Genomic DNA, 27666 nt, shown 5'->3' on the forward strand with positions numbered 1-27666 from the left:
CAAAAAATGGATTCCGCCCCCTCTCCCCCTTCTAGGTTTGCCATAGAACCTCTCCGGAAAGCTGGAAGACAGCAATAGCAGTAAACATGGAAACTTTTCTCAGTCTAAGTACTGAAGATTGAAGGGTTTAAATGCAAGCCGACACGCGCATCCTTTGTAACCACCCATTGCATGAGGTATGTAATTTATGTAGGCAAAGGATGACACACAAAAACAAATGCTGAGATGATGGCTGTGTGACCCTCTCTCTGCTTTACCCACAATGTTCCACTAAAGGTGCAGACATCCTTACAAACAGGAAGCATTAAGTAGTCTGGGAGCAACACTTCTGCCTTCTATTGAATGGTTCTTGGCTCATAAGGACACGTGCAGGAATCAAAACAGTCAGTGTTTACATCTTCAAAAAGTCTAGGCTGCACTTGCAGATTAAATGGCAGACAGAATAGAAATCTACTCTGTTTAAAATGTTATGCTTGTGCTGTCCTCAGTTTGATGTGCACAAGTATGTGAAACCCAACATATTTAAAGATATCATTTAAGAGCCTGGTTAGGTATCGTGCACCCAGCATATGAAAAGACACAAGATGTTAAGGCAGGCATCACCAGCTTACAGTCTCAACTTCTCCTCTGGAAACAGGCTGGCTGGGGACCACTGATGAACACAATTTCATCTATATCAATGGTTCTCAAGCAGTGGGTTGGGTCTCTCTTGCGGGTAGGTTGGGAGGCTAAAGAAGAACAGCTTTGAGAGGAGGCTCGAGGAGGCTTGTGGGCAAATTTGGATTTGCTTCTTGTTTGCAAAATGGCTGTGAAATACAGCCTGTCGTTCAGTAATGCTACATAATTATAAACACTGGACATGGAAAGACAGTGTAAAAACTGGTTCTTTTGTTAACCACTGTGTAATTCCTGCACAGAAAGGTTAGAAAAGGGTCCTGCTTTAAAGTTTGATTACTAGTGCCCTTAATTGTTCGACACTGAATTTCCCCTGCTCCTCCCACTCCTAAAGTCTCATGTAAATTAAACAAAGCACAGATAAACAGAGGGAGAAAGAGAACCACTGGCTCCATCTTTCCTGTGCATTTTCCTATTGTCCACTTTTACTTTCCCTACCCATCTCAAATCGCAAATGGGCTAATTTTCACATGCAGCCAGGCTCTTAACCTCCACTGGCCTCTTTTTGTTCACTTAACAGTCTGGTCCCCCTTAATTTTTCCATAGTCCCTTTCCCCATTCAGCTCATTTCATTTTGGTTCTTCAACAAACACTAGGGAAAAGGCTGCTTTTTATAAAAATGAAAGGCTCAAATCTCTTGACAAAGCACATTTAAATCCTTCTAACACCTCAGAGGGCTCTCTCTCTCGCTCTCACCTACATATATATTAATAAAACAGCACGGCCATAACATTTTAAAGTCCCCATATTTTAAAACTTAAAATTACCAATTTTTAAAGTTTAAGGTGCACAGCAAATCAGACCCTGAAAATTGTTTCCTGACAATGCTGCTAGTAAAAAAACTGAAATTTACTGAGAAATGTGTATGGATTGTGCCTGTTTTAAATCTGGAGTTAGTATACAGCCACTAGAGTACATAGACCTCCCCCTAAACCCGCAGTAGGTATCCTGGGGAAAAACAAGGAACAAAGATGAGATTTGTGTTCATTTAGTGGATTTCTGTGAGCAGGAATTCCCTTCCTACATCTCAAGTAGTGTACATGTACATATATTACATATTGCTGGGACAAATCAAAATTCTCTTCATCTTTTAGTACAAGTGACTTCAGGACATGACAGAATTATAGTTTAGGGAATGGGATTTTTTGCACACCGTATCAGATGACAATGAGCTCCTGTGTCCTTTCATTTGTTTGAAAAATGCTTGACAGACAACAGGATAATTCATTTCACACAACAGACAACAGTCTTTCCATCATGTACATTTGCATGCCCCTCACCTCTCCCCAAAAAAGACAAAGGTGCTTCACGTGGGTGGCAGTTCTCAAGTTTGGGGGTGGGGTGGGGGAGAAGACTGCAAATCAGGTATCCATGAGAAGCACCTATCCCAGGTAACATGATCTGCATGGAGAAAACAGAGGGCAGTTCCCATTTTGCCACCTTGGGAGGACCACTGTTGTTCTGGTCTGAACTGGGCCCCAAACTTGCTAGACTCTTGACTGAACTGAAAGTGTGAGAAGGGGGAGTAACAGTCCATTCTTCCTTTAGCCCCTGTTAGAGATTGAGTTATCCTATCCATATAGTTAGATTACTTTACCCAATAATGCATCTTCAGAGCACTTCCTGAAAAACAAGCAATTTAAAACAGGGCAAAAACCATCATTGTTTTTAATATGACTGGTAAGAACTATCACAGACGAGGTAACTCTTGGGAGCCTGTTTGTGAGCAGCAGAGGGAAACAAATGACCTCAGGACTGGTACAGCTATATTTTTCCGGTTCCCTCAAAAAAATAGCTGGAATAGTCAGCTACATTTTTTAAAAAAAGGAATGTAGAGAACAGCAGCAGCAGCATTCTGCAATGCCTTTAAACCAGGGTGGCCCCTCAAGGTTTATCGAAGAAGTAGGAGCCAATATTGTACCAAAATTTAAACACAGATACACATTTTAAAACAGCCTTCAGACACATGCTGGTAAGTTTGTGCTACAGCCCCAAACTACTCAAGTGATTGCCAGGTTAGATACCCAATGCTAGACTACCCAAACGGTGATAATAGCCAGTTTTGGGGGGTGGGGAGTGAAATCCAGTGGCAAGTTTGCCAAGCATCACTCAGCTACCAGTAAAAGGAAGGACAGAAGTGTAGGGGGTAAACAATGTGAGGAGAACAAAACAGCATGTGTTTCATACATTAGCTGGCTTTTTGCAACTCTTATTACAGCAGCAAAATGGAAGTTAGACCATCTGGGCTAGTGCATCCCCTTCCCCTAAGCTCCAAACACCATTCTATATGACAGACCTTACCCCACACCTAACCCACCTCTTCTCCTTTGCAAGGAGGATAGCAAACTCCAGTTCCCATGGTGCCTCTGAACCTTCCTGGACATAGCTTAGAAGGCCAAAACATGCGGAAAAGGAAGTGGCCTCCCCTCCCAGTCGCTCTGGTTGTCTGGATAATGTGGAGAACAGCAGACCTTTCCCCAAAACAAGGAACTGGCTGTTGATTATCCTGCCTTCAAGGTAGAGGGTTGAGAACACACGTCCTCTCTTTCCCCCTCTGTAGACCCAGGGCGGTCGCATGTTCTGGCTAGGGCAAATTCTTGACATTCTGCTCCTATCAGCTGCGATCTTCACACCCCCTCCCCATGAAGCTTAGCTTCCCTCCCATCCGCCCCATGTACTGAGATGAACCTGTAAACATGAGAGCTCAGTGATCTGAGGTACTTCACATAAAACTCGCTCAAGTATCAGTCTTTTCATTTCAAAAGCAACAGCATAGGGGGGGGGAAAAACCACAGAAGAAGTCATCCTGACCCTTCTCCTATCTCCACATTGTGTATTATTTTTCCTCCCAATCAGATATTTGACAGTAGCTACCTCTGGACAACATCACTGATTTCTTGGACACAAGACAATAAGTTATTAAGTACAGGGTTTGCTCCAGGCATGCTAGCAGCTGTCGAGGACACCTGCAGCTCCTGCAGGCTGAGTTCCAGTTTGCTCACAGCTTCCCGGAAGGCAAACTTGTTACGTGTTTGGGGGATGCAGTCCACGTAGCCTGAGCAGTAATCGAGCAGCTGGTGCCCTGTGTCTACCAGCTGGCTGTTTGTAGAGGGCTCAGCAATGGCATTTGAGAGGAGATCTGCACACTCCAGCAGTGCCTCTTTGCTGATTTTGTCAGCAGAAATCCTCTCCGTTGCCTGTTTGGTCTTTCTCAGCGCTACTTTGGCCCCTGCTGTGCCATTCGCCATTTTGGCAGGTGAGGTGGAAGACGACGATGGAGGCACTTGAGGTGGAGGTATCATAGGCCTTCCAGCTTTTCCACCAGCGGGTGCCATCACTGACCTTTTGTTGCCCTCACTTGATTCTTGCCCATGCTGTGCCAATGCTCCATTATTCAACTCATCTGCTACCTCCGAACAAGCTGGAGGCTGCTGCAAGAGCCTCATGATTGGGGGTGGGGGTGGAGCGCACTTTGGTTTGATCCGCCTCGGCCTGTCATTGGAAGCTGCAACCTGATGCTCAGATAAGAGCTTGAACCGATTCCCCTGAGAGTCTGTGCCAATAAGCTGCACATCTGCTGGAGTATGCTTCAGAGTGGGCGAGATAAGGACCGGCACTTTGTGATTGTGAGTGGTTGGAAGTACTGCTGCACCCTTGGTTGGAGAAGACCAGCCTGATTTCTCCTCACTTTCTGTCAACCCTTGCCATGCACTGCTGTTCTTTTCTTTACTTTTCAGGTTTGCAGTGGCTGTTGGCCCTGGACAGTCCTTCTCTGAAACAGCTGAGTCCACAGAAGCAGTCTTGGGAGGAACAGCTGTAGCACCTCTTGGCAGAAGTTTGGCTTTTGGTCTGTCTCTGGTCAGAACAGGGGCTTCTTCGCACCTTTTAGAGAGCAGGTCATTGGACTTGCTTGTGCTCTCCTCTGGCTGAGAGGACGTGGACACCGTCCGTTCTAGCTGGACTTTTGACCTGTGGCAATTCCTGGGAAGGGTCATTGCCATTCTTTCCTGCTCGGGAAGACCTGAGGACATGGAAGATGTTGAGTTGGACCGGGGGAAAGGCTTGGAAGCTTCTTCACTGCCAGCAGGTCTCCCAGCTCGCAAACCCAGTGTCTTTTTAATCAGGCGTGGGGTAAAGAAGCCTGTTATGCCTGACCAGCCACTACCGGTGCTTGTGCCTCCACCACCACTAGAGCCACCACCACCATCCTCACCATAGAAGTTCCGCTGTGTTGTGAAGGCGCCTCCATAGCACTTAGAGGAGGAAAGGTTTCCCTCTTGCTGTGAGGCGGCAAAAGAAAACCCATCGATATGCTGCAAAGGACCAACTGCTGAAAAGTTACCTGTCAACTCATACTTCTTGTGAGGCTGGTTTTCCATCTCGCGGAAGGAGCTGCTGCGTTTTGGAGGGGTGGGGGCATTTTTCTTCTTCATGAAAGAGCTAAAGAAGCCACCTTTCCTGTCTCTAGTGAAAGTTGTCTCTCTGGTGTCTTCTAAGAGGCTGCTGGGTGACTTGTCTCTCTGCTTGCGAGGTAGCGCTGGTGATCCACTGGTCTGCTGTGTGCTTCGGATAAACCCTAGCGACAGAAAGAATGTAAATAAACCACATCGAATCAAAATGAACCTTGCTAGAGATCCAATGAAACTATAACCATACAAAGCTACATGATGCTCACTGACTACCCTGGTGGATGCTTTTTTATTCAGGCAAAGCACCCATCAAGACGATGGGCGAGCTGTGAGCATGGACACATAGTTCTTGAAGGAGCCTGTCAAGAATCCATGAAGGATACTGTCAAGAAAGATGAAGCAAACATGTAAAGCAATGAACTTTTTGACACAGGAGTGAACGGTGGTAATATAAAGTCCCATGCAGATCAGACCCAAAAGCACTATCTAGTCCAGTAGCCTGTTTCCAATACTGGCATGCTAGATGATTCCCGAAAACAGGGCAAAAAGCCAATATTCTTGTGTCCCCAAGCACTGAATAAGTAAACATACTGCCTCCACAACATGGAGGATTTGTTAGCTATTATAGCAGACAGCCACTGACAGGTCCATGGATGACAAGTCTGTCTAATCCCCCTTTCAAAGTATCTATGCTTGTGGCCTTCACAACTATCTGTAGCAGCTCTAAGTTAGTTGCATGTTGTGTGAGGCAGTCTTTTCTTCTATTTGTTTTGAATCTACTGACTACCAATTTCATTGACCTCATGTTATCCCATTTCTGCACATCATTCGCAACATTATGTAGAGTTCCTCACAGCAGTTTCCCATGGGGATGCAGTTGGGGACAGCACTGAAGCTGGGGGTAAATATGTGCTGGCAGCTTCAGCCCTTGGGGAGAAGGGGCACAGCTTTGCCTCCTTCAAGCGAATTCAAGATTGAAATCCTGTCATCTCTTCCCAGAGGACTCAATGGAATCCACTGAGAACGGAGCCTTTCCTGTTGCCCTGTCCCAGCCGGGTGTACAGGTTTAAATTGAATCCTCATTTTAGACTTGCAAGATGGGATGCTTCAACTTGGACATGAATCAATAAAAAAAAGGTAACCTGATTTCTATCAATAGTTTTTCCATGTATTTCACATGTCATTTACGCAAGAACCATCCAATCCGTTTTGCCTGGATTAATCCCATGTATTTCTGTCAACATGTTTAAAGTTCTACATACTTGGACGACTGATTGCGGATTCAGTCAACTCCTATCTTTGTTCTCTTCTGAGTGAGCGAAGGGAAGGAAAAAGCAGCTACAAAACCTGCTTAAAGCAGCCTGGAGTGCAAAAGACGACAAGCTCAGCCCTGGCTCTTAGCAGCCCTCATGTCTTCATGCTCCATAAGGCTCAATTCACAGCAGGTCTGCTACCCATCTCCACTGCTGCTTCCTACACCTACAAAGGCTGACAGAATTGACCCTGACAGGAAGGGAGGTGCTGGTAGCCAAAGTCCAATCCTTTCTGTGAAACACTACAATTCCAGTGTCCAGAATCTGGACCACTCATCCATGCAGAGCAGGAAAAACTTATTCCCAAAGCTGCTGTTTCAGACACGCTTATACAGCATACCTGGCGCAGAGCTGGACGCAGAATGCTCTACGGTCTCCTGGGTTCCTTCAATATTCTCTTTGTTTTCTGCTTGTTTCTTCAAAGTCCTGGTTTTGGAAGGAAGCATGGGTAGCCGAGGCAGATATGGCACAATGGATGAAGATGATGCCGTCCTCCCAAGTTCTTCTGCCACCTCTGTAAGAAATCATCAGGGGTATAGTTGGGACAGAGAGCAGCAGGGAAAGAGGAAAGCACATCGGGACACTAATCAAAGGCACTAGGGCAAGGGGAAAGAAAAATTACTCAGCGATTCAATGAGGTTATGAGGATATTCATTTGAAAGATTTAAAGGGACTAGCTGTAAAGGACTTGGCATGCCAACACAGCAACCAGAACTCTCATCCAGGGTCAGACATAGGAAGACGGTTGTTCAGGGCCCAAAGGGGTTCATGTGTACCTCTTACAGGCACAATCTCCTCCTATTACTCTAGTTTTACCCCCTGCCAATAGAAGTCTATGGGCTAAAAGGCAGGAGACAGCTTCATACAACAGCTGAAGTATCAAGCATTATTTAGAGGAAGTATGAATGACTCATGTGTCCAGTGGAAAGACATGCTTATCCCCTGTGGTAAGAGGCATGTTTTTGGCACACAAAGGAAAACATGCACCTTTGCCACAGGGAAATCTCCTCCTCCTTTTTTTCTCAAGTTCTAGAAGAAGTAAGGACAGATAAAACTCATACTGATGCCTAAGTTTTTCGCGCAAAGCCAAACAGATACAACTGAGCTGAAAAGCTGAAGTGTCATTATATACATAATTCTTTTGGTAAGTCAAATATCTACTCTCTCATCCTTTCTATGCCTTTTCTCTGAAGCTCTGGCACATACTGAGCCACTATTTTAGCAAGGCTCCTAAAATGGGATCTCCTTAACGGGAAACAATAATTCAAGCTTTACCTAGCAAGTTCACCATTGAGAAGACTTCAAAAGAATCTGGACCTGTATCTCACCCATATTTTAATATCAATCTATCTTCAAAATCAGTCTGCACACTGACAGATTCGCCACCCCCCTCCAAGCTTTGGGGTCTCATGTGAAACAGGAGGAGAGAAATGTTTATATCCTCCATACCAAGATGTGCATTCTCTTTACACCAACATGCAGATTCCTTTAAGATAAGGAATATACAAAACTCTCCTCCCCCACCCCTTTGCAAGAAATCTGGAAGCACAGAGGGAAAGCAGACATCCCATATTTCCTCTTTCAGAGTTTCCATGTCTTGCGTGAAGCCCCCTATCGTTATTCTCTGTAGAATGTGCATGTTTTTGGCATTCTATGTTAAAGTTTCTTAACTAAGACGGTAGCTTTCAAGCTTTAGAGGGACTCCCTGTCCATTGCCTTCTCTGCTCTGGTGTGGTAAGAAATGCCTGCACTTTGCAGCAATACTTGGGCATTCTAAGAGGGCAATTCACACAGTGCACTGGTGGCCAGCCCTCCTCAATGAACATATGCATGGCAAGACAACGTCAGCAGGGGTGCACAAACTGTCTTTCTGCAACACTTATCCCCTATTAACTATTGTCAGTGATGAACCTCTTGAGCAACTTCCAGGGCCCAGTGCAAAACCACTGCACAAAGGAAATACGATCTAAAGAAGTAAAGCAGATATGCTTACTTTGCAATAAAGCCTCTCCCTGTACACACCATATTCAGATCGCTACTTTATTTCAGCAGTAAGTAGATTTTTGGCAACATGAAGTACTGCACCAAGGGGAAGAAGCTGGGTTGGAAATGGGCAATATGACAAGACGACAGAGGAGAAAATAAACTACACTGGGACACAGATGTTCTCTCTCAAACTGGAACCGTTTGCAATCATTAAGTGCTAGCAAGGTGGAAGAAAACTAGGTTAACATTCTTCAGAAAGTTCATAAACAGCATTTTGCATGAAATCAGATACACGAGAATGTCAAAATGGGAAACCCATCTTTTCAAAAGCAGCAAATACAGTTGATAAAAGTCTAGAACCCTAGTTTTCTAGTAGAAATCTAAGAGACAAAATGAAAAAAGGCATCTAAAGTATTTTTATACACTTGAATTAAAATCACCTTTTCAAAACAGAGACCTCTACCTCTGTAGTAGTAAAAGTGTTAACACTTTTTAGATGAACAAGAAGGGTTCTTACCTTCGGAAATACTAGAATCATGGAACATAGTCTCAAAGGCCTGATGAGTCTCAGCAAATGAAGGCCTGTCTAAGGGACTCCACTTCCAGCCTACAGCATTAGAGAAGCCAAGGAGAGATTACTATCCCCTATTGCTGGAAGAAAGAATATACTTGCCCGAAACATACAGCATTATTATTGCCACTCACTGTTTACTGACAAAAGGTTTTAAGATCCATGTCACAGTCTTTGCATTCTGAACATACTTTAAGAGGGTAAAATGAGCATTTGAGAATCGCCAAGCTGAATCTGACTAAGAGTTCATCTAGACTAGCATTCTGTTTCCACAAGGCAAACAGCCAGATGCCTCTGGGAAGCTCAGAAGCTGGGAATTCAGCCAACAACTACCCAGTTTCTGCCCCCAGTATTTGATATTCTGAGCATGTTGGTCCTGCACACACAGGTTTCATTTAGTTATCATAGTTACAGGCTTCTGCTAGGCCTACCTTCCATGAATTTAACATCCTTTAAAACTTGTTTGTGGCACTGAACATCTTAAGGTAATTACGCGCTGTGTGAAGCAACGCTTTATCAGGACTTGAACTGACTGTCAATCAGCTTCAACAGTTTCTACAGTACTCTAAGAGAGGGAGAAGAATGCAACCCCACCACCCTCAGCTGAACAGCCTTTCATGTTGCTTTTAAATTTTAAGTCTTCTGCAGTGACATGGCATAACCTCACATCAAAATGTTCAAACGCCCCTAAAAAGGCAAGCCATTGATGCCTTAGAATTCAGAACTATTGCCAGAGGTTGGGGTACTAGAAACAGAATATGTTTTCCGCAAGTCCACAAGCACAACTAATTTTGACTGCTTGTTTTTCAAGTGGGCAATTTTGCAACACAGTGTGGTGTGGTTTGTTTTAAGTAGACTAGGATACAGAAAATGGGAGATGAAAAATCATAAATTGATAAAGATGCAGAGCCAGGGAAAATGGACTGGCACTTATCTGATTACTGGAAATCATATGGGAGACTTTTAAAGCAGAAATATGACTTCCAAGGATTTTTCTGGTAAAAAAAAAAAGGGGCTACTGTATTTTGGATTTGATTAAGGATGGTGGATTAGCCCACATGCAGATTTCTTTGCTCTAAACTGTCTGCAGACCTGCATTCTGCCTAATCTTTTTGTTAACTCCTATGAAGATGTCAACTGGCAACTGCTCTTCAAGAACTGTCCTGTGGGCAAGACACTGGCCACATACCACTGTGCGTATTACAACAATAGATGGTAAAAAAGTAATATGTACAACCTCTTTGGCCCCAGTGAGGGACAGCATGACATATTAATGTAGTATTTCTCCCCCCGCCACCCCACCACCTAAGCAAAACCAAAAATGGAGTACTCACATGCTCTCATGAGCTCATAGACCTTTGGGGGACAACCTTCTGGCTGTTCCATCCGGTACCCTTTCTCTAGCAGATCATAAACCTGAGAGAGGTCAATGCCAGGATAGGGCGACATCCCATATGTCGCAATCTCCCACAGTAACACTCCAAAAGCTGAAAGTTAAGAAGATTTTTATAGCCATGCCCTCCTTCATTGTCTGCACACCATTATTCCTAAACTGTGGCTAAAGGAAGATTGTTCTTTATGTTAAAAAATGTGTTACTGTTAGTTTGCATCCAACCCTCATTAAGAAATTTTATCACTCCGCCCCTCTGGTTGTCTAACCAAATTTTAAATCGAAATGAGATACACAGTATGCCCACTTGTAGGAAAAAGTAAAACTGTCTTCAAAAGTTGGGGGTGGGGGGTGGGGGAAGAGACTCTCTCTGTTTTAAGCCTAAATCACACTTTGGATGTTGAATGTAATACCCTAGCCAAGCCTGAATGCCTGTACTACTCTGTAACTGGGATGGCTCTTTCTTTTTGATGGCACCAAATGTACTGCACAGTCTGATAAACAATCATCTGGTCAGTGTGCAAAACAGAATATATGCCTGGCATACAACTACCCATGAAAATGCAGAAGTTATCTCCCCACCCCATCCAGCTTTACAATCCACAGGCAACCAGGAACACCATGTATAAGGAAACTCTTACCCCAAACATCTGATTTGATAGAGAATGTGTTGTAGGCCAGACTCTCGGGTGCCGTCCATTTGATGGGAAATTTTGCTCCAGCATGAGCTGTATATGTGTCTCCAGTCATCAGTCTGCTTAAGCCAAAGTCAGCCACCTTCACTACGTGATTTTCTCCCACCAAGCAATTGCGAGCTGCTAAATCCCTGTGCAGAAAAAGACAGTGTAGAGTCAGGACTGCCGGAGCCTAGATTCATCTTGAAATCCTCATCCCTGTTAAATACTTGGCATTTGAGTTTCTCACTTAGAAACATAGTACCGTTTTACAGCCTGACGTGGGATGTCATTGGGTGCTGAGGCAAGCAGGTTTTTATGTGGATGTTCACAGTGACATACAGAGGTTGATCAATGCTTCAGTGTTCAAGTGACATGGCATCATGCCAAAAAGAGTTATTTCCTAGCTCATCTAATTTCGTAACTCCTCACAATGTATCCCCATATGTTTTACAGCCCCATCCCAAACACTCAAAAATGAAAAAGAATGCCAGTGCAAGATCAGCAAACTTACGTGAATGACCTTACTGTGTAAAATTTAATCTGAGAACTAAATCTGGTGTGGTCATTTTGTATTTGGCAAATAAAGTGAAACATAAGGTGTGAACATGGGCACTTTGATAACCAGCAGAATTTTGGCAGGGGATCATAATGGCCACTGGAAATCCACATGGTATAACAAAGTACTGTCCTGTCATTACTCAAAGTGCTACCTTTCTGAGATTTCAAATGTATGATTTGAAACTTCTCTGAGAAGCCAAAAGGGAGAAACTTGATCTCCCCCATGGAAACGACAAGTCCAGGTTGCCAAAACCCACAAAATACATTCACAGACTTGTCTACAGAGAACAGCTGGCATGAAACTCTTGAGCTAAGGAGAAACTACAGAATAGCTGGTGATGCTGCTGCTTCAAAGCCCATTAGCAAAAATTTCTTTCCTTGACCTTGTCTTCTACAGAAGTTAAAAGGAGCCTGCTAACCTGTGGATGAAGTTCTTCTTCTCCAGGTACTCCATAGCAGAGGATATCTGAGTGGCCATGTACAACAGGACAACAGCAGTCACCTCCTCTCGATTGCACTCCCGCAGGTAGTCCAACAGATTCCCATATGGCATGTATTCTGTCACAATGTAAAAGGGGGGTTCCAGAGTACACACACCTGGGTGGGAGGAAGGAGAGTTGGCCAACATTTAAATCTTACTGTAGGTACAGGCTTCTAATGAAATAACAGCTCCAAGGTCTCGCAGGCACCTTTAACACAAGACAGGTTCTAAGGGGGCAAGCTGACAGTTTATCCAGGTGACAGGGTTCTCATACAGACTCAACTCAAGCAGTAGATTTGCATCAAGAGCACAACAGAACAGGGAAAAGAAGACTGGTTCCCAAGCTTTCAACAGCGAAGACCACCACCTTCCACCATAGCTCAGCTACTGCTGCTTCCACACAGTCCTCCTCCCCAGGAGAGAAAGCAGCAGCCGAGGACTAGCGAGAGTCCGTTCCTTGAGAAGGAGGAGATGCAAGGTCAGGACTGGAATGAAACAATGTATGCTGACATGGTTTTTTGGAGCATGTGTGACTCTGTAAGTTAAATTCTCCTGTAAGTTAAAGTCCTGTAAGTTAAATTCTCATATGCCAGAAGCTCAGGTCAGTTTCGGAAACAAGGATTCAGAAATCACTCAAGCAGCCTCTTAAATCAGTAAAGGAATAAGCATTGCATTGAGCTACATTATCAGTTGCAATTCAGTAGTCTCTCTTCTAATCTCCCTTTGAAATTCCTCTGCAGGAGAATTGCAACTGAATGTCCTAGAAGGTTAAATTTTTCTCCTACTACAAATTTTGTTAAGTCATATTGGTGCTTCTGGACTCTTGCTCTTTTCCACTGCATACTGCAAATACTTCAGCAAATTGAATGTAAAGGGACCAGTTCAAGATAAAAAACACAGTATTACCAGCAGGTGCATTATTTGCAATGTTTCCAGCATCGTTAAACAAAACCAACTGATGGCAGCCCCCTTTCCAATCTGTTCTTTTCCCTCATATTTTTTGTGGTCAGGAATGCTGTAAACAGCTGACTACTTGGAAATAACAGCTGATTTTAAAGCCCTAACAAAATTTCTCCTTGTCCACTGATTGCAACAAACTTCTTTCCACATAACCCACTAAACCACATCGATAGTGCACAACTACTAGAGCTAAACGAAACCAGTCACGGCTACTGGGGTAAAACTTAATCCCACATATCCCATCTATCCTATCAAATCCCCTCCTATTAGTCCCCCAACTTTCTCACTGAGATTCAAGGCAGGTTACAAAATATGACAAACAATCCAACTAGACAGCAAAGACCTCCAATAAACATTTTCATAGGACTAGGATTAAAGAACTGGAAAACAAGGCCAATGAAAAACTGTGAAAGGCATGATATGCCATAATGAAGAGAGGGGATTACAAACGTAATAATGGACAATGCAGTAAAAAAAAGTTGCTGATAACCTTCTGTGCTTTTTCATTATAATTACCATTCTAGTCCTTTTGTAAAAATGTCCTCCTGAACATTTCTGTTTCATACCATCTGCAAAATGACAGACGTATTCAAGCCTTCCTGACCACATCCATCTCAACAGCTCTTATATTTACAAAAATCAAATGAAATAAATGAAAAGCAACTATTATGCTTAGTTTTTACATACAGTGTTCAAGGCATTTCATATACATACACTCTCAGTAATCCTTACAACAGCCCTGTTATCACCAGAATATAGAGAGATACTAGACTAATGCCTTTAAAGTTCATAGCAGAGTCCACTTCTGCACTAGGGACTTCCTTCACACGTCATCCCCTTAGCCCCTACACTTAGCTCTCCTCATAGGAAAGAAAAAGCAAACGAAGTAAGACAAGAAGACCTAAAGATTTTCTTTCACAGCATTATCTGATTTCGTTACTCTGCCATTCCACTACGCAAGAAGCTGCATACAGCTGTAGGACTATTTCAGAATAAGGAGAGACAGTGCCTTCTAGTGGGCAAGGCTGCATTTTGGCTAGGGAAAGATTAGCTGTCCTAGATCATGGGCAAGACAGTATTGTTTAGCCCCAGCTCTCTCTATAAAAATGGGAATTATGACCTCTGCCCTCCAATGAGATGTGCTTTGATGGCATATTGGACTCAAAATGGTTTGCACATTTACCGCAAAGATATAAATGATTTAAAAATTACAGTTCCAGAATGGATCATTGCGTCTAACGAAGGCAGAATATTTTTGCCTAGAAGCGGAATGCAACATACAGGCCACAAGTGTCTGTTTCATAAGGGGTGCAGATTGGTTGAGGTCATTGAAGTTCCTTGCATTCCCAGCATTTTCCCACTTTTGCCCTACTACGAACCAGCAGCAATAACCTAACGCCCAACGACAGATGTTAGCATACACGAGCAAATAGCTCAAAACACTGAGAGCATTCAAACTACATGGCAGCAGCCACCACACTACACATGCCAACATGGCGGGCGGGGGGAGGAAAAAAGCAGCAAGCTGCCAAGCATGTTCCACTTGTGCCTGGCTTCAATGGGGTAGTTTGTCTCCCTTGGAATACTCTGCTTCAGTCAGCTATGCATCCCACCCTGTACTTTGGAATTAAATACCAATAAAGGGTTCGGTTTTTTAGAAGCTCGTATCAGACTAGAACCAAGTCGACACAGTTCAAATCCCCACTCAGCTATGAAGCTCACTAAATGATCTTGGGCCAGCCATTCTCTCTCAGCCTATCCTCTCTTACAGAATTGTTGTAAGAATAAAATGGAAATGGAAACACTCATAAGACAGACAAGAGGTTTGCTCAAAATTAGTCTTGGGGTGGTTTCCCAGAACATTTCAAGAACACATCGAACTCTTCCATAAAAACCAAACATATGCTTATCTGAAGCTACAGCCTGGGCCAGATTCTGAGCTCTCAAAGCAACCTCTGAAAGCAAGAATGGTGTTGCTACTATGGTGAAAGAGACCTGAGAGGGAAGGCATGTGCAGTTCAAAGCTGCTGTGCCTATTTGCTAACTCTACAGGTTTCTAAATGATAGCTCTGCACTAGAGATAGGCATGAACTGGAAAAAACCCCGAACCATGCGGTTCGTGTTTTGTCATATTTCATGAACCATGAACTTTCACAAACCTGTTCCGGTTCACAAACCAGTTCATTTGGTTTATGAAAACATCACTTCCAGGTCAGCAGAAGGCCACTTCCGGTTAAGCAGGTCTGCAGGAAATCCATCCTCTGTTGCCTAGGAAACTGATTGATCGGTGCTGTTTGCAGAGACGAACCAAAAAACAAACCAGCCTAAAGTTCATGGCAGTTTGTCAGAAATGGGTTCTGACGAATCACCGGTTCATGAACCACGAACTGGCCTGGTTCGTCATGAACTTTGGTTTGTATTTTAGTTTGTGCCCACCTCTACTCTGCACAAGTGCCAAGCCATCAGGGTGATGCAGAAAGACTTCAAAATAGTAAGTTTACTCCTGCCATACTATTTCAGAGGTAACAGTGTACAGATATGCTCACATATAAATTCCATTTTAAGGTTCCATTTTAATTGTATTTTATTTTTATTATTTTAATAATAACTGTATTTTATGCTTGTAAGATAGATTTCTATTTTTACTGTTTTTAACTTTGTATGGTGACGGCCTTTGGCCATATACAATTAAACCTACTACTACTACTACTATAAATTCCCACAAATGTGCATCCTTCTTGGAAGATGAACTTGTAGCCTTATATTGGACATAATTTCTCTCAATGTAATTACTATTTTCTTATGAGCAATTGTACCGAAACAGATTACCTTCACTTTCATGCATCATTCACTTTCTTTCATGGTGAATTAAAAAAACAGTCCCAGGGAAAAAATAAAATTGTTTTTAAGACAAACTGCATTTGCTGATTCTATAAGCCATCCATGGACGATAAGGCACCAAATGTCCAAAGCAGAATGTAGAAAGGATTCATTAATAAATTTCTCTCAAATAATGCAAACAGAATAAGGATCCCAAAGTGTGACTGATATATTCTTATAACCAAGAACTAGTATGGTGTGTGGGGGGGTGGGGGGTGGGGAGGACAGATCAAATTTAACACAGTACCTGAGGGAAGACTGCAAAGTAGCACTTTTAACAGAAAACAATCACAAAGATCTTAAATAAAGTCTCCCAATATCCATAAAATGCTAACATTAAATTGCACGTTACACTCTGTCAGAGGACATGTGTTAAATCAGGGAAATCTAGAAGTCTGCCTCACCTTTACTGTGTTGTGGCATACGGTAATTTTCCCAGCAACCTTCATAATCCCACCATCTAGAAACTGAAAGGTCTGTAGTCCTCAGCTGAACAGGAAAGTGTGGATACAGTGCCTACCAAATCTACAAGGTTGTTAATTCAGCTTGGGGGATGTAGGACTGCTATGTCTCATCTCTATCTCCCCTCTGCCCACAATCCACTTTTCTGAAATAACCTTTGAATCCTGAAGAGCTGTAATATAAAAAACGCGCAAAGCAATTGTGCAGAGTAAGAGGCAGAGGATGAGACTCCCTAGCTCTAATACAGTTTGAATCAAATGTTGTTATTTTGATTCTAACAGTTTTGTTCTAACAGTTTGTCAGAACTGTTCACCGCCCAGAGCCCCTGGGATGGGCGGTATATAAATTGAATAAATAAATAAAATAAATAAATAAAAATAGACCTGCCAGTTTAGGCAAGATCTAAGTGCACGTCAGCATCATGTAGCAAGGGAGGGAAGGACTACAGCTGTATGTTTTGCCTCTGGACAGCCATGTGTTGTATAAGGATCATGCACATAAAACCCAACTTGCAACAACTCAAACTGAATTTGTTAACACATCTGGAAAACAGCTACACAATTCAGGCCTACAGAAGCTGCACATTAGGTGCATAAGCCCTGTATAAATGTTATATCCAACATGTAGTAGACTTAGAGGTAGGACAGACATGCCCAATGGGTATGGCAAGCATGCACAATCCAACTCTCACTGGGAGTACACCCTACATATAGTGTGGCCCGATGCAAGTGAAGTATGGACATCATGCCCAAGCTGTTTTTGAACTCTGCTATTTGGATCAGACTGGCCATACGATAATCAAAATAATCGCTCTGAAATTAAAAGTAACAAACTCAGGTTACTGTACTCACCTAATAGCTGCACCAGATTGGGGTGCTTGATTTCCTTCATAACAGAAGCTTCTTTCAAGAACTCTTCCACCTCCATAGTATCTTCCTGAAAGTGTGACACAATGCTTTTGAACAGAGACCAGTTTAAGAACAGTATGCATTATAAGCAGCCTTACTGTACGAAAAGAACAGTATACATTACAAACAGACTTACTGTACAAAGTATTTACATACAGCGGAAAGATCAGGTCCTGGATCCCAACACATCTATTATTGTGGCTCTCTTGTATATTTGGTAAGAATATAAGAACTGACTCTGCTAGATAAGACCAAAATCTGTTCAGTCCAGAATTTGTTTACAACAGTGTCCAATCAGATGCTTCCGAGACACCTACAAATAAGAAACACTGCTGTCCTCCCGTCCTCAGAATACAAAGGTTCTCCAGAAGCATGTGAGTGGCAGACATGGAGCCTGAAACTAAGGAAGGAATAGGCACTGATGCTTCTCAGTAGCAGGGAGACATGTACCAGGGGCACTTCCAAGCTAAAAATTACACTCTGGCATCGTTAAATCCAGCCACTATCAAATGTTTTCCAATTTATCACAGACACAATCAAAACATTTTTAATAGGTACTAAGCACTTAGAATGACCAAAAGTTAATCCATGCATTTTATTTCATCCGACCCCATGCACAATGCAGGACATTCACAGCTACTTCCCCAGTGACCTCTGCTCAATGGCCAGAGGAAGGCAAAAAGCTTCCAGGATCCCCACACAATTTGGCTCAGAGAAAAATTCCTTCCTGACCCTAAAGTGGTGACTGGCATTAGCTTGGGCATAAAAAGAAAGGGCCATAAGGACCCAGCACCAGCTCATCCCTTCCTGCCCACCCTCTCCTGATCTTGGTAATACCAGCTTGATGCTGTCTGTGAGTTATCTGCCACTTCTCTAAGAGATTATAATATCTCAGAAAGATGCCACAGTAATCCCCACACGCTCTGATTTGATGATAAACTCTAGACAAGCTGCCACCATTAAACACCAACTGTTTTTGATCATGGCATCAGTAAGCAGCATGCATTCCAGAACTATCGGCATTCTGAGAATTTTTTGTTACACACCCGGTACAATTATCTGATGAACAGAGGACTTGCAGAGGACTTGCAACATACCTTGAGTGTTTTTACAGCAACTGTGAGGTTGTATTTCTTCCATACCCCAACATAAACTTCACCATATTGTCCTCCTCCAAGCTTGTGCTTCATGGTGATATCTGTTCGTTCCATCTCCCATTTGTCATGGATGGGGGACACTCCATAGACTGTGGGCTTATTGCACTTTGGCGCTGGGTAGTGCAAGGTTGTCACCAGGCCATCAGCTACTGTTGAGTGATGATGAACTAACTCTGCCAACGTGTTGAATCGGCTTTCAGCTGTTACATACACCTGTTAACAGAGAAACCTGTTAACAGAGAAGCCTTTACAAATTTCTTATGAAATATTCTCTTTCAGAATGTTTAACTTGGTGGTGTTGCCCAGTATAAGGGAAAGAGAAAAGGGAGGCCTGTAAATTCAACGTTTGCCTGAATCTAGTCTGGCATGATAGCTGCTGATTACTGAAGTAGAACCAGAAGATCTTGACAGGAAGCCTACCAGTTATTCCAAGGAAGATCAGAGATACTGAGCAGTACTTAAAGAAGCAAATCCTCTGCTCAACGCAATAGGAACTGGCATTTTCAGTATTTCTTTCATCGCAAACTGCTGCTTTAACAGATGGGAAATAAAAGCAAGAACATTTTCATGCCTTAAAAAATGTTTTTTTCCCCCAAAGGTATTTATTTACCTTGCCGTCTGTGGTGGTATTGATCCTGTAGTGGTAAACACGTCCCTCGTACCTGAGCGAGATGGACAATTGTCCTGGGCTGCTCTCACTTTCCCGAACTAGGAAGCTGCCATTAATGAGGCTGCTCAGCAGATACTCAGCTGCACTGCGCGACACTGGTCCGTGATACCAGGAATGCTTCTCCAGACTGTTCACCGGGGTGATGTAGTTACTAGGTACCCATCCCTGCCCATTCTTAGAGCGTACCTCACTCCATTCACCATTCTGGTTGTAACCAAGTACTCGTAACTTCTCACCTGAAAGGGATGGGGATTAGGGAAGAGAATCAACACAGAAAAATGAGATTTTATAAATGTTTTTCCTATTCTGAGATGGAAGGAAAAATTACACTGTAAAAAGACAACAAATACACTAGTTAGGCACAAAGTATTTTTTAAGAACATTCCCGTCCTTTTGGGTCAAACAAGCTTCATCAGATCATAGATCTCCCAGCACTTTTTAAAGGAGATTACAACTGTGTGTGTACACCTTGCTATGTCAGCACCTCTATAGTCATCTAGGGCCTTCAGGTTGCCCTAGAACATAGAAAAACAGGCAGCAGTCTCAGACTCAAAAGTTCAGATGCCAAAAGTCCAGCGTGGATCAGAATCCGAGTCTCACAAAGAAATCAACGGTCAGTTAAAATTAGTTCCAAGGGAGCACCCTTTTGCAAGGAAGCTCATCTTCAAAGCCAACACCTTGATTAGCTGATATCATTTCAGCAGCCAGTGTTTATGACAAAGGAAAAATATTACAGGAAACTAAAAACTTAAGACAATGTCTATCACATCAAAAGAACAATCTAGTCTCCTTTCTGAGTCAATAAGGGCAAAACCCCATCTCCTAGACTTGAGCACCAAAACCTCTGTGAGCAAATATTCAATTGTTTCTGAGTTAATCAGGGCATCAGCATAATTTCCGGTCACATTAACCATTGTCCCTGTTTCCTGAAGCCTGAAACTAGCAAATAAACAATTTAATCACCTTTCAATAATCATCACAGGACTTCCCAAAAACCAAGGGAACCCAGGTGCATAAGGGCTGGCATTTTATCCACAAAACAGGTTCCATTTCTCCTCCAGACTGACCTCTACCATCACTTTTCCAGGATAACAGGCAAAGTATGATTTAATCTCTCTCCCTCTTTCTTTCCTTGGGTACTTTCTCTCTCTTCTCTACCACTGCATCCAACCCCAAAACTTCCTACCATCCCTCTGCAAATACCACATCACAGCATAATCCTCCATCTTCATTTTTTGTTCTATTTCACTAGCAGAGCCCCACATCTCTCCCTCTCGTCAGGCATTTCTGCAACCCAGCAACTTTCCTGCACTCCCATCCTCTGCAACATCCTTAAGCACAGCCCCCGTGGACTTAGATCCAGGAAATTTCTAGCCCTCATCATCCACTGCCTGTGTGTCTTCATGGGTGTCTCTCACTCATCTCAACGGCTCCTTGGTCCTTCCCAGAACCTAGCGCACACACCCCTCTCTTGATTAGGTAAAAAAATAAGGGAGTAATCACACTAGGACTGAGAATGTTATTACTACATTTATGGACTGCCACTGATTAACTGATGTCGTTAATTTCCTTCTTTGGTCTGTCCAATTTTTAGTCAATATAGTTTGCTACTGCTTATTAAAGGTGCCTTTCTCTCCAACTCTTTTGGGGAAGAGGTATTTAAATTAAAACAAACCTAAGATCAAACAGAAATATAATTATGGCAACAATAGTGGCAAGTCCACAAGAGCCAGCATCATGTAGAGGTTAGAGTGTTGGGACTAGGATCTGGGAAACCCAGGTTCAAATCCTCGCTCTATCACAGAAACTCACTGGGCCAGTCACACTTCTTCAGCCTGAACCTACCTCACAAGGTTCTTGTGAGAACAGAGAAAAGGAGAATGATGTAAGCCGTTTTGGGTCCCAATTGGGGAGAAAATTAGAGTATAAATGACGTAAATAAATATACATATAAGCATCTATAAAATGTTTCCAAATATCTTTTGGGGAAGGGGCACGCCAGGGCAAGCCAGCGTACATAGAAGCCTAAAGTGATCCCTAGATTTCTGCGGTGTGCACTTTTGGAGATGCCTACTCATGTCAACCTCAGGTTTTGGTAACAATGTGATTTTTATTAGGGTTGTGCAAGAAGGGGAGAGGGGGTTTAACATTTCTCCTGCTCCACAGTTTTGCTGAGTGAAATTGGCCTCCACTCTATTTTTATCAGCACCCTCTCAAAGGGCTCTAAGTGTATCAGTCATGAAAACTTAGAGGAGTAGAGGAGTTAAACACCCTCCCTCCTCCCCAAGTGGCCTTGCTCAGTATCAAGGCCCCATATGAATGCAGTTTGTCTTTAAAAGGTGCTGGGAAAATCACTGATATCACAGCGTCTTTCCTTGTCTGGGACAACTGATTACAATCAAAGCATGCTGAGGCTCATGCTTTGGTGAAACTCAAGAGATGAAGAGATTTTCAGAGTTGGGGAGTTATCGCAAAGAATCTTTCAGTGTGCCTTTGGATCTTTAATTGTCACACGCAAGAGACGCCCAAGGGACTGATCTTGGCTGATATGAGGTAGGATAGTGGATGGGAAGCAATCTCTAAAGTAAGCATACACTTTTGACATCATATATGCCTTACAATTTTTGGTTTTCTCCTTGTTAGTCACTCTGCTGCACACCAACAGAAGGTGCCAGTATGCTACTGAGGGTAGCATAATGGACAGTATATTACAGCAGCAGTCCACCGTCAAGATTGTCAAGCAATAAATTATGTCTGTTGGGGAGAAAGCTCCAAAGAAAAAGCAAGAGCCTTTTCACCAGCCTGAGTCCATAAAAAGTATTATCTGGACATTGCTGCAGTCCAAAGCATCTATATGTAGACAATGGATTCTGGAGCACTTAGGTCTGCAAGCCAGTGTTGCCAAACTAAATTTCATTATAAAAAATCCTCTTTCAAGAAACAGTCTATTGATTTCAGAATTTTTGCCTGGATTCAGGTGGATGATAGTTTGCATTATGCCAGATAGCGTAAGCACTATGACATGGGTGCTATCACCACTCTGACAGCACAGAATTCTGACTCTCCACAGGATTTCACCCAGCAGGCTTATATGTGGTTGACCTAGGTTGAGAGGGTAAAGATAAAGGATTTCTCTAAAGAAAACAGACAGGGAACTATCAGTTCTGGGACCTTCCTCCTAAGAATTAAAGCAATTCCTCAAGAGTGGGCCTAAGAATCCCTCTCAATTCTCCACAGCTGCCGTATCAAACCTTATGATCTAGCAGTATCTCAGGCTGTAGAAATGTCTTGGGTTTAGTAGTTCACCCTTCCATCTACAGAGAGGTTCTCAGATTACTTTATGAAAGCTGTAGCATCTTTTAAAAATGGTAATTTATTATCAAGCTTGCAAGCAATCCCTAGTTCTTCCATCATTATCACAAGGTCAACATTAAAACTATCAATTAAAGCCAGTACTATTAAAGAGATAAAAACTACCACACTGCAATATAACCAATACAAGCCCCAGTAAAAATCCAAGTTCTCACCCCTTTTATACCACCTTGCCCCAAAATGAAATAGTCAGGCTTACCTTTGGTGATGCTGAGCGTATTGTCACCACTTGCTACAAAATCGTAAAGTGCAACAAAAAGATTGGGGTCGCTCTCAGTGGCACCAAGCAGGTTCTCCTTAGAGCTCCACCTGATGGCTTCATTCAGTGCCTGGGGTTCAGTGTCGCAACCGTAGGGGCGGTGCAGAGCCTCTGGGGAAGGAAAAGACAATATTTAGCTTCCACATCCATTAAAATTCAGGATACGCCACCACTGCGAATCAAGTCCTAGGCACCAAGCACAGCTGCAAGCTGCCAATCTGAAAGCAAGAATCTTCATTATAACTAAGAGGCAGTATAGCAGGGTCAGGCCAAGACTTTGGGGTGCATGGTACAAAAAGCTCCATGCAAATGGAGCCATTCCTTCCTACTGAGTATACAGGACATAATCTCCATTGAACCTCTACCACTAGCAGGGTAGCAGAGTGGAAGAGAGAGGATGCATGGCATACAATCCACTAGGAATAACTGTTCTCACACAACTCTTGCTCTTGTCAATGGGCCTTATATATGAATACTTCCCACAGATCAGAACTGTGCATTCCCTCTTGCCAGCTTTAACAGTATTCCAAATTTACTGCCTGAAGTTTCCCCTCCAAAGTAAACTCAGAGTACCAACTGAGCAACCAGAGCATCAAGCTCTCTGCTAAGCAACCCTGATGCCAACGAAGACCTCAGGTAAGATCAACTGTGCATATATACAGCACACGAACAGTACATGTCTTGGAAAACCTTGTGCTAAATTAGATCTTGGAAGCTAGAGAGAAAGAAAGCTCATCAAGTTCACCAAGAAAAATGGGCAAACCATATTCTTTAGGAGTTTGTATCACCTCATTCACTCACATATTTCAGCAGAGGGGCTTTATAGGGGACTTAGACCTCTATACCAGCTCAGAGAATAGAGTATGGCACCCCAAGTGAAATTCTGGTTTTCATTGTCAATAGATTTCTAACCAATGTGGTGGTGGTGGTGGTGTGTTCTGAAGACATATTCTCTTTGTTTACAAAAATGAAAAGATCTGGTGGAGAACCACTCATGGATTGGAATTTATTTAATAAATACTATGGCTTTCCATTCAAGAAACATGTCAAAGATTTATCACACGAATTGCCAACAAGCAGCACAGAAACAACAAGCTGCACAGACAGGAAGGAATTTGGGTCAACTTTCAGGTGGGAACTGGAGTCCTCTTGGAATCTTCTTATATACTAACAGTGAAGTGGCCCTGATCTGCGGATACTTAAAACTGGAGACTGGAGCCATGAACAGACGAGACAGATCTTCCTACACACCTGAAAAATGCCCCAAGTTTGCAGAAAAGTCTGAAATCTAAAAAAATGCATTGGAGGGTTAAAAAAACTCCAAAATGATTAAAGGAGCTCCTGTAGCTTTAACCAGATGCCCCCCCGTGGTTGTTGCTAGGCAACCAAGTAGGTCAGTATTCCAGGTTGGTTTTTTGTCTGGAAAAGGTAGGGAGAGGGGGTAAGGCCCTTTCCAGGGCTGTTTGGACATGTGAGGGAGGACTCATTGGGACCAGGACCAGAAACAACCACCGGACGACTTGATACCACATGACCTGCATGACTCACCCTGCTTGCTACTGCTCAACAACATGCCCCCCTCAAGCCAATGTAGTGTAGTGGTTAGAGTTTCAAAGTAGGATGTGGGAGACCCAAGTCTGAATCACCACTCTGCTGTGGAAGGTCCCTGGGTCCAGTCAGAAACTCACAGCCTAACCTACCTCTCCGGGTTCTTGTGAGGATAACATGGAAGCAAGAAGCATGATGTAAGCTGCTTTGGGTCTCCACTGTGGAGAAATGCAGTGTATAAATGAAGTAAATCAGTAAATATAGATGAAGATGGGGGATAGATAAAAGGCAAGTTGTTTAGTAGGTTTGAAGCAAAGAAGGATATAGGAAAAGGAGAGCATATGGGCCTGCCAGGAGGAGGGAAAGAAGAAATAGTGTGGGGGAGGGGATAAAATGAAGTACTTGGTTTCCCCACCATGCAACAGGGCCATAGGGAGAGGCTGCCTGGGGTGGAACGGGGAAAGGTGAAAACAGGGAGAAAGACAAAGGTGGGTGGGAAAGAGAAAAGGAAGCAGAGAAAGGGGAGGGGCTACAGAAAGCAATGAAGGGAAAGAGGACATGGTGTGGAAGGGGGACATGAGATGCCCTCCACAAGTCCCTGAGAGTCCCACACTTGTTGCAACTACTCTCCGGACTACCAAGATCAGTTACCCTGGAGAAAGTGGCAGCTTCAGAGAGCTGACTCTGTGGCATCATCTCCCAGCTGTGCTCCTCCTCAAACTCTGCCACTTCCAAGATCTGCCCCCAAATCAGACTTGGCAACCCCAGGTGTGGAACACTCTTCCACACGAAAATCAATCCCTGGCTATGACATAATCAGGCCTCGAGTACTATCTGCCTCTCTCACATGTGTGGCTGCCTCACTCTAGTGTGGTAATTTAGAGGTAAGCTCACACCAAAGCACAGCATATGTATTATAGCACACACTACAGTGGCACTATCTTATACTCCAGATTTGACTTTATAACACATTTAGCTGGCAAAACATAGCTATACCTCATGGTTTCAACCTTCCTTCTGTACACCATGCCTCCACCTTCTCTCTTCCTTCCTTTCCCCATTCTCTATAGACTATTATTTCAACGTCTTTCTTGTTCATGCCAAGCATCATTCACCACACACATTCAAAGATGAAAGGGGTGGGGAGAAACATTACGGCATCAAGCCTCAAACTGCACAACATATTCCAACTTTTGAATTTGGATTTTGTGGTTACAGAATTCAGTATGGTTTAGCTATGTATTTGTGTTACAACTTACGTACCTTTGAAAGAGAGGAGCAAAATCCAAATTAATGCAGTTCCTGCAGGATAGATTTAGAGTTTATTTCCTAATGAACACTCCCAAATAATTTAAACAGACATGCCCCCATTTGACATATGGATAAGTCACTGCCATCATTATAACATTCAACTGTCACGCAACTCACTCTACAGTATAACATTATGACAGTCACGCTAAAACCAAGGCCAACCAATCCATCAAGTGGATGGACACAGCATTTGCTGATTGCCCTCAAGGGACTGGCTCAGCAAGCAGCTGCTGCTCCTCCTCATCTCCCCTGAGGTGGCAGCAGCAAGATGAAAAGCGGGGTATGGGGGAGAAGGGAGAGGCATCCGCTCTGAATGCAGAAAGGGCAAGGAAGGAGAGGACAAAGAGCCACACACCCCCTTCCACGATCTTCCCAAATTCAGGACTGGTTCAGTGCTGCTAAAGTACACACAAGCACCAGCCAGACCTCTACAGGCTAGCCACATGCAACTTGGCCACAGCAAAACACATGAAAGACACACAAAGTCCCAATGAAAAAAAGCAGCAGTAGCATCCCACCTGCTGCTGCCAGTTTCGTAGCCTGTTACAGCACTGCCCACATAAAGCCATTTCTAGTTCTGTGGTATGCCGTATCAGGATCAAGAATTTGAGGCAGACGTGTGGAGCTTCAAGCTACACTGCAGGAGCAGAGAAACCAGTCATAATTAAGTTGACATTTACATAGTTACTGTTAATATTGCTCCAATAAAAGGGGGGGGATTTCCAGAGATCTGTGTGATCCAGTTACATAAAAGATTAATGCAGAAGCAATTAAGATTACATAATTTATTAGCAAACTAAGTTTAACAGGGAGCTCAAGGGACCATCCTCTTTGCATCTGAGGAAAGACAGCTAAGTCAAAGCCATACCTGACAGACATCTAACACACCACAATATTTTTAATACAGAACACTCTGCATCAACAGCTTCATCTCCACCCTGGTAAATGTGCTTCTATACCTCCAATCTTCAACCTCCTTTCTAAGACTGAATAAAGCCAGAAGACTGCTTTTGCTATATCTTTTTCAAAGTAAATCGAAGTATTGAATCTGTAATATAAAATCTATAGCGTATCTTTGACAGGATCCTCACATCTGAATCTATTAGTAAATGACAAGAGGATTAAAAACATTAAAAGAACAAGCCACAACAGGAACTCTTGGTACTTTAAAGTCAAGAAATGCATGACAAAGAGCAGAGAATGTAAGAAACTGGTCTACGAAACCCCTTTCCTTAACCACACACAGAGAATGAAAATACACTACTTAAACCAAAGGCCACTATTTAAACAACCTCATTTCAAATAGTAAGCCAACTGTGCCCTGACATGCTGAGAAAGAGTCCAATTAAGAGCTTTACACGCACATCACTATAATCCTTTATGGTATGGAAACACAGAAGTGCAATTTCAAAATTTGTGGTTCTGTAACTTATCTACTTCCCCTACAGCATTTCATTCACACACAATGAAAACATTTAGCACTTCAAAGCATCAGCTGCCCAATCAAGTTGCATAATTTAGACTGCCTCATCTCATCTTTCCCCCTTGCGACCTACTCCCTTCCTGAGTCACTTAATGGCCACTCTCCTGCCATTCAATAGATTATTTCACACCCAGCACAAAATCCAGTAGAAGGAAACCTGACAGAACACCAAAGAAACCGCATTCTTAAAAAGTCAAGCCCAATATGCGGTGGCTCAGTTGAGCTCATGAGAGATTTAAGCCCTTTGTTTTGTACATTGTACACACCAAAAATGAAAATCACATCGAGTATTCCTTTTCAACGTACCTGTAAAACCAGATAATCCAGGATTGGAGACCTCCTCACAGAAGGAGCACAGAAGCTCATCATTCTCTTGAGCAAAACCGTTCGACGGAAGAATGGTCCCCAGAATCATGCTTTGTCCTACAGGAAACCAACGCAAGTGCCTGGCACAAGTCAGAAAGCGACTCCCTCGGGCATGGTATGTCACACAAATGTGATTACTATGAACAAGAGCTGGAGCCAACAAGAGGCAGAACTGTTGGTGTGGGCGGGGGAAACAAGCAAGAGAAAACACTCCTGCATTAAGCAACAGG

At 43.1% G+C, this 27666-nt stretch overlaps 1 protein-coding gene across 1 annotated transcript in view; it reads right to left on the reverse strand.

Moving 5' to 3' along the window:
• Positions 1-2901: 2901 nt before the first annotated feature.
• Positions 2902-27666, reverse strand: part of ABL2 (ABL proto-oncogene 2, non-receptor tyrosine kinase) — a 57254-nt gene continuing 32489 nt past the window's right edge. The window contains exons 2-11 of the mRNA XM_054980122.1: positions 22669-22839; positions 19038-19333; positions 18368-18640; positions 17214-17298; positions 11999-12176; positions 10986-11170; positions 10289-10441; positions 8901-8990; positions 6738-6911; positions 2902-5251 (exon numbers count right to left, since the gene is read on the reverse strand). Coding sequence (XP_054836097.1) covers positions 3546-5251; positions 6738-6911; positions 8901-8990; positions 10289-10441; positions 10986-11170; positions 11999-12176; positions 17214-17298; positions 18368-18640; positions 19038-19333; positions 22669-22839 — 3311 coding nt within the window. The 3' untranslated portion in view covers positions 2902-3545. The remainder of the gene's footprint in view (positions 5252-6737; positions 6912-8900; positions 8991-10288; positions 10442-10985; positions 11171-11998; positions 12177-17213; positions 17299-18367; positions 18641-19037; positions 19334-22668; positions 22840-27666) is intronic.

Source organism: Eublepharis macularius, chromosome 5 (assembly GCF_028583425.1).
Source record: "Eublepharis macularius isolate TG4126 chromosome 5, MPM_Emac_v1.0, whole genome shotgun sequence".
NCBI lineage: Eukaryota > Metazoa > Chordata > Lepidosauria > Squamata > Eublepharidae > Eublepharis > Eublepharis macularius.